The 8,398-nt window shown below is 42.6% G+C and overlaps 1 protein-coding gene across 1 annotated transcript; it reads left to right on the forward strand.

Moving 5' to 3' along the window:
* The first annotated feature begins 3,246 nt into the window (after positions 1-3,246).
* LOC310962354 (snake venom serine protease KN13-like) lies at positions 3,247-7,050 on the forward strand. Its single transcript, XM_083934791.1, has 6 exons — positions 3,247-3,291; positions 3,418-3,592; positions 4,437-4,610; positions 4,770-4,831; positions 6,340-6,446; positions 6,554-7,050. The coding sequence occupies exons 1-6, from the start codon at positions 3,252-3,254 to the stop codon at positions 6,746-6,748; spliced, it is 753 nt and encodes a 250-aa protein (XP_083790917.1). The 5' UTR covers positions 3,247-3,251; the 3' UTR covers positions 6,749-7,050.
* The last annotated feature ends 1,348 nt before the right edge of the window (positions 7,051-8,398 follow it).

Raw genomic sequence — 8,398 nt, forward strand, 5'->3', positions numbered from 1 at the left:
TCGTTTTGTCATGTTTTGTGTTGTTTTTCATCTGATTTTGGTCGTTTTTCTGGTGTTTTGCGTCTGTTTTTAGTAATTTTGTCTCGTTTTTGTGGTGTTTTCATCTGTTTTTAGTTGTTTCATCACTTTTTTTTGTGGTGTTTTCATCTGTCTTTATTTAAAAAAACAAAAGAGACTGCAAACGTGCATGTTCTCCTTCTCTCCAGATGTGTAACGTTGAACCTTTCCAGTGCAGGTCCTTGTTCTTGTCGTGGTGTTTCTTCTGTTTGATTCTTTGGTTACAGCCACGGTGACAAACAGCTCTTTACCTTCACACACAGATCATCTGCTGAAAGCTCCTGTTCTCCATCTTTCTTTGGGTCGTTTTTGGGGAGGGGTGGATTCAGTGTGTCTGCAGAGACTGGTTGCATGGATGCTCATGTTTGCTAACAGAAAAGTAGACGTGGATGTGATTTATACTCACGGGCCAGCTCTCGTAGGACCTTGATTTGATCTTGGGGGCCAAATATAATTGATTGGCCCGCGGACCTGAGTTTGACACCCCTGCTTTACTGGATCACTTTGACACCCATGCTTTAAAGTATCCTGAGTAGAGAAAGGAACCGACACGTCGACTCGGTGTGGATCCTGTTCAGTTAAAACGTAGTCCAGTGTTTACACTTTCAAAGAAAAACCATTGAAGAACTAAACTTGCTTTTGCTCCGGGCGTGTGTTTAAACCCAGCTCATGAAGGGAAAGGGACGCAACATAAAACCAGGAGTTTTTGGTAAAGTAAGTCATTTATTAACAGGAAGTTTAAAGTGATTGTGACAAACCTAAGTATACAAACCACGCAGGTCAAAAAAGGACCTCTGGGTGCAACCAAAAAAAAAAAAAAGACAGAAAACAGACTATTTGAACTATCGCCAGGCCCAGTCTCCCATTACAGTTTTTACACGTACCCAAATCCTGCACACAACAAATTGCTGGATGGATCAAACAATGACTGCGTGATGTTATCTATGCGAAAATATGTAAATGACCTGTTAAGACGTGTTCAATCTTTCAAAACTTCTTCTTCTTGCTTCTGCTGTGAGGGTGACTGACTGTTTTTCTTTGGTCTTCTTCTCTGTTTCACCTGAAATCTGCACGTTCGATCTGCAAGTCAGGATGAGAGTCAAAACAGCACGAGCTCTCAACTTTAACTCTGCACCGGGATACAACATCAATATAGATTTTTTTATACTGTAATGAAATCTAATTCAGTCCTTTTTGAACGTGTTTTCGATCTTCTAATGTAACGCATTTCTAGACTAGACTTGTATCTAGATCTGCAAAAAGCTGAATTTCAGAATAGCCAGTCAAGCTTTCTCCCTCAGTCCATCTCAGAGACAGGTGAGGTGGCCCCTCACTTCGGATTCATCCACTTCCTTCAGACCTCCAGATCCTATTCAGATCCAGAACATCCCCAGAGCTATAACTGGGGTATTCCTTTCACATCAGGACCACCTCCAGCGTCTCCAGGCAGAGAATCCCTGACCACTTGATCACAATTCTCTACCCCCGTCCAACATCACCCGTCTATCCATCCACCCATTCATCCTCGACCCAGATTTTTCCATATCTATCCCCGTGTGCCTTCTACCCTTGAGCCTCATCTCGTCTCCCCCTTGTCCATTCAGTCCTCTACCCGTGATCCCTTACCCTCCTACCCTTCAACCCTAAACCTTCATCCCTCCCTCAGAACCCTTGACCTATCATCATCTACATCATAATGCCTCTCAATGTGCACTGTGCATTAAACTATTCTAAACCCATAACTTTGTCTTCGTCACTGAATCTTTGAGATTATTAACAACCCAACAGAGGTAACGATGAAGCAAAGAACTTTATTCTCTATTTCGAAACACTCCTTCCCCATTTTACTTCTACCGTAAGACTGACTGACTGTTTTCCGTTGGCTGTCCTTCTCTATTTCAACTGATATCTCCACATGCAATCTGCAAGTCAGGATGAAGACAGACGGCTCAGACTCTGGGTGGTTTATGAAGACAAAACTTAAGCAATGTCGAACAAGAATCCCTGAATATTGTAACTTACTACTTTAATACCTTTACAATTTATATATGTATATATATATATATATATATATATATATATATATATATATATATATGGGCGACACAGTGGAGTGGTGGTTAGCGCTGTTGCCTCACAGCAAGAGGGTTCAGACCCGATTATCACCGTCAAATAAACATGAGAGGAAAAACAACAAGCAATTAGATTATTTTATTACCTGCGTGCAAAGGTGATTATGTTGTTACCTGGAGAACTGGTTGTGCAACATGTTATCTCAGGCATGTGTCACTGTTCAAAGAGGAGCTCCTCTAATGGATTAGTTACATTCCAACGATGCACACCAGGCTAATACTGTGTGTATTGTCTTTATTTATTTAGTTTTTACTACTCAATTATTTGATTTAATGGACAGATCTGTAAAACTGAGTTCATCCACAAAGACTCCTGCAAAACAAGAGGGTTCCTGGTTCAAATCCCGGCTGGGGCCCTGGGAGTTTGCATGTTCTCCCCGTGTCTGCGTGGGTTTTCTCCGGGTTCTCCGGTTTCCTCCCACAGTCCAAAGACGTGCAGGTGTTCGGTTCATTGATGACTCTAAATCACCCGTAGGTGTGAATGGTTGTCTGTCTCTGTTTGTCTCTATGTGTCCTGTGATAGACTGGCGTCCTGTCCAGGGTGGACCCCGCCTCACGCTCGATGTCAGCTGGGATCGGCTCCAGCCCCCCGCGACCCCGACATGGACAAACGGTTGAAGATGAATGGATATATATCTATGTACACCTTCTGAAACATGTCTTTCGTGCCTTCTCTGATTTATGTGGCAGTGCTATGTTGCTCTCTGATGAGTCCAGGTTTCCACATGTTTAATAAAATACAAAATGAAACCTTTTTAAATTCAAGCTGTGTATCTCTCTATTTACTAATTGATCTTTTCTTAAATCAATATTAACCTAATACCTTTGTACAATGTACGATACGTTTTAAAACACTACCAATGTTCTTAGCAGCTGTTCTCATTATTTATCTCAAATTTCCACATAGCAACAATTGATAAAGATCTCATATTTGCATAAATGTGCAAATTGTTTTAGCCAATGGGTAAAACGTTACAATCTGATTGGTCAGTCCAAGGCCAACAGGAGTCTGTGAACACACTTAAAAAGGCGACACTTTGCACCAGAAAGAGAGAGACAACGATGGCTCGTCTTACACTTCTTCTCCTAGTGCTGTGGGTTGGTGAGTAGTCAACAGTTGTTTCTATTTTGCACTTAAGTTGCAAGTTAATCGTTCCTTCCATGTACTAAATAGTTGTTCTCTTATGCACAAACAATAATTGTTCTCATTCACAACTTTGTTTTGCAGGTGTCACAGTGAGCACAGTGGTGGATCTGCAGAAGAGAATCGTCGGAGGTCGAACATGTGACAATAACGAGCGTCAGTTCCATGTGAAATTAACTGATAGCAAGGGTGATTTCTTGTGTGGTGGTTCTCTGATCAGTCCCGAGTGGATTCTGACTGCAGGTCACTGCAAAGAACGGTAAGAAAGTGCCACGTTTTTCTTAGGGCGCACTCACACTGTCCTTCCGCAGCGGCCAAAACCGTTTTTTCAGCTAAAGCCTAGTGCTTTTGACCAGTGTGAGTGCACCTGCTCCGCGCATAACTGCGGTCAGCTGGCCGTCCACGGCCCGTCTGAGAGAGGTGGGCTTTTGTAGAGCGCGTTTGCACATGTACGAGCACGAGTGCGCGCACGTGTACGAGCACGAGCACGATGCCTACAGCGGTTCTGAAGTCATTGATGTGCGCCTGTTCGGACATAGAAAATAGAAGGACGGACCATGCGCGGACATTTAACAACAACAACAATGGCGGTGAAAGGTTCACGTTGGTGTGATGCGGAGGTGGAGTGTTTACTGCAGATTTGGTCGATGAAAAGATTCAAAAACAGTCGACAAGACGCACAAAAACTCAGAGGTCTACGGAAAGATTTGTAAACAAAGCCACGCATCGCGATGATGTCATCAATGCGTGTGACGTGTTACGGCGTGATGACGTATAGGCAGCAAGAAGCATTCTCCGAGGCCCAGGTAGTGTGAGTACAAACGGGCCTGGGGGGGGGGGACAAGGACCCTAAAGCCCGGGGCGTGGTACGGACAGACAGTGTGAGTGCGCCCTTAAAAACAAGACCAAAACTAAACTTCGTACATAAAACTAGTATAAAAATATAGTTCTCACTCATCTAAAAGTCCTGTATCAGTGATAGATCAGTTGTCTCTCTTACCATGTTAACAAAAGGGAAAATGAATTTGTGCATCTGTACTGTAATTCCTTTGCGGAGGATGATCATGATAATCTCATCCATCATATTCAAATATGTTTTACAGTAATCTGAAAGCGGTTTTGGGGGTGCATCCGGGTCCAGGAACACCTGTGAAAACCACAACCCAAAAGTTCTTCAAGGACCGTCCCGGGAATCATGACATCATGCTGCTGAAGCTAGCCAAGTCTACAAAACTTCCAACCGTGAATCTTCCTAACTGTAGAAATACACCCAATGTGTGAGTTGTGACTTTTCCCCTTTATTAAGTCTGAACGAGATCAAAATGAGAAATGAACGTAAAATCTTGTTTTAATTGTAAAGTCGTTACGGTGAAAGTTTGTCTTAATCTGTTTTTGACACTGTTTCCTTTCAAAATATTTTTATTATTGTATTTCAGGGGTCAAGATGTTCGGATTGCAGGCCACGCAGCCACAACTGTAGGCCCCGGGAATGTAAAAAGTAAGATGAATCTTGTTTTTCTCTTATGATAAAGATTAATCGTTACCACAGTTATTGCTCTTATTCTGACTTGCATGTTTGGTAATAATAGACTAAACTCTATGTTAAAGAATAACACTCAAATAGTGCTATTTTTTTGTCTTACTATTTCAGGCAGATGTAGCTTTACCATATAACTTAACTTTGGTAAATGGACTTATAAAGCGCCTTTCTAGTCTTCTGACTACTCAAGGTGCTTCCACAGTGTTTGCCACATTCACCCGTTCACACAGACATTCACACTGATGGCAGTGGACATCTACAGACCATCTAATCTAATCTGACCATTCACACCACATTCACACACCCATGCGCAGCACAGGGAGCAATTCAGGGTTCAGTGTCTTGCCCAAGGACACTTCGACATGTGGACCTGGGGAGTTAGGGATCGAACTGCCAATCTCTTGAATGGCGGACGACCCACTTTACCACTAAGCTACAGCCGCCCAAACTTTGCAGAATATCAGAATTTCTGAATAATGAAACAATGCATGGGGCGGCAGTAGCTCAGTCCATACTGGAGGTGCCAGTTCATCTCCCGGGCACTGCCAAGGTGCTGTTGAGCGAGGCACCGAACCCCCAACTGCTCGGGGCGCTGGCCCATCGGCAGCCCCCTCGCTCTAACATCTCTCCATTAATTGCATGTATATAGGTCCTGTTTGTGCATGTGTGTGTATTTCGGGCCTGTGTGTGTTACATAAATAATAACTGAGTGAAAAAAGTTGAATTTCCCGTTACGGGATTAATAAAGAAATTCGTCTTCTTCTTTTAGACACTGTTCTAGTCTTTAAAGCTCTCCAAAGATGTTTGGATGCATTTTTAGAAAAGTATAATAAGAGTCAAAATTAGATTGCTGTGGTAAGTTCAACAGAATCATTATCTGTGTACAAGTTGAAGATGAAGTTTTGAATCATAATCAGATTCACAGGGTAAGATTTGTTCTGTATATAACTACTGTATATATATATATATATATATATATATATATATATATATATATATATATATATATACTGAGTCTAACAATGACAATGAACAATGAACCCATCTGACCGTCCTGGTCCTGGTCCTGGTCCTGGTCCCGGTCCTGGTCCAGTCCCAGCCTGGTCCTGGTCCTGGTCCTGGTCCTGGTCCAGTCCCAGCCTGGTCAGATGCGTACATGAACTGATGAAGCCTCTTGGATGAGAGGTGTAAACGTCTTCCTGACAAATAACCAAGTCCAGTTGCTTTTGACTGAAATTGCTTTGAGGAGAACGACGACCTGGACACATGAGAACATCCACAGGCTTGATGCTCGTCACAGTTTGATCATTGTCAGACTCAGGTGTGTTAGAGCAGGGAGAAACCTAAAACATGCAGGACAGTGGCTCTCCAGGACTGGAATCGCCCACCCCTGGTATATACGATATAAGTAGAAGATGAAGTTGTTTCGTTTTTGAAGTAGAAACTCTTTTTCTGTTCTCATCCAGTTTGCGGCGAATCCCCAACTCTCCAATGTGCACTGACCAACATTGTCAACTATCAAGTCGCTCGAGACACGTTCTCGTACCAAGCAGCTGGAGTGGATACATGTCCAGTGAGTTCTCATGGGTTATTGATATCTATTTCAACTACAGTCACTACAAGTTGAGGTGTCAAGAAATGATGCAAGAGTCTGTGTCAAATAATATCTTTCTCTCCCAGGGGGACTCTGGAGGAGGAGTGGTGTACAATGGCATGATTTACGGTGTCCATATAAGCGCTCCTCGGACGGCCTTTACTGGACCAGGTGCAGCTTCGAATGTCTGTGCCTACTTGGACTGGATCGTCAAAACTATTGGGAAAAAAAAGTCCCTTTTGGACCAAATTAGATCTCGAGATGTTTTTGACCGTGAGTAATTGGGTTTTAACCACACGGTTGTCATTTCACAGGGTAGTGAGTCACAAATGTTAGCCTAGCATTCTCTCAAAATCTACAGTTTTCTTTTTTCCCCAGTAAAAACTGTCCCCTGCTATAATTTCAACAGACCTTGTATGTTATTATACAGTCATTGTATGGAAAAACCAACAAAGGGACAAATCTAATAGTCTGCTATTCTTTAAAAAGTAATATTGATATGCCTTTAACAACGAAACTCTCTCTTCTCTCTCTGCTCTTCCTTTACGAGGTTGTCAGTTTAAATAAAATGCAGATGACTCAATCATTTAACAGATTGCTGTTGTTTTTATGCTTTCACATTTCTACACAATATAAAGCTCCGTTAACACATATCTCAAGATCAGCAATGACTGATATTGTGACCACTTTTGTTACCTTATAAAGTCCGATGTTCGCTCTTTTCTACTCTTTGGTTTCCTGAGGGTGAGATTATGCAGTTTTTCACAGCGGGCATTTTGACAGTCATGGTAGGAAAAGCAAAAAGGTGTATTTAATAACATTAATGACAGCTTTATTCCACTTAGAGGAGGAGGCCTGGCCTGGTATTGTGCAGGATGGCTCATTGGAGTAGCTTACTGTGACACAGTCCATGAGAGAACTGCAGATTCTGTTGAAAAGTCTCTGTAGGTTAAAGTTAAAGTGATGACATTGTGATATGATCCATTTTCATTATAGTAATTATAGGTGCTATTATAGGTTATAGTAGGTAAAGGTAATTATAGGTATATTTCCAATAAATCAAAGTAGGGGAGAGGCTTGTTTGAGCCCTCCCTGTGAGATGTTTGTTCAGAAAAAAGACGGTTCAGCTTCATGTGCCATGGATAGTAAAGGTATGCTTTGCATTCTTCCAACACCAAGTATATTCCTGGTTTACTTAAGTACCCTATCAAGGCTGACACTGTGCTCTCAGGCGCCAGGGAAGATAGAAGAAGAAGAACAATTCCTTTATCAGTACCGCAAATTTGATTTTCCACGCTATTATTATTATTCATGTTACACACACAGTCCTGAAATACACACACATGCACAAACAGGACCTATATACGTGCAATTTAGGGAGTCATGGTAGAGCGAGGGGGCTGCCAGTGACCAGGAACAACAGGAAATTCACAAGACAAAAACCCAAAGACAGGACAGACCTCACCGCGGCGTTACAAGGAGTGCAGTGTTTCACCTGTGTCAATAATAATATGAATTATATCTTCACAGAAGAGTGAACAGCAAGAGTTGTAAATCAAGTTAAAGTGAATATACACAAAATCTATAATATATGTATACTTGACACAAGTCTACAGACAACATACAGTTAGTTTGTGCACAGCCTGCAGACTAAGGGCCTACTCACACTGTCCTTCTGGCCGGGGCCAAAACCGGTTTTTCAGCTAAAGCCTAGTACCTTTAAGCAGTGTGAGTGCACCCTCTCCGCGCACAACTGCGGCCAGCCGTCCACGGCCCGCTTGAAAGAGGTGGGCTTTAGCGGAGCCGTTTGCACATGTACGAGCACGAGCGTGCGCATGTGTACGAGCACGAGCACGAGACCTACGGCAGTAGCGTTATGTCCGCCTGTTCGGACATGTAAATAGAAGGGCGGACCATGCGCGGACATTTAA

Source organism: Echiichthys vipera (genome assembly GCF_963691815.1).
Source record: "Echiichthys vipera genome assembly, chromosome: 2".
Lineage (NCBI taxonomy): Eukaryota > Metazoa > Chordata > Actinopteri > Perciformes > Trachinidae > Echiichthys > Echiichthys vipera.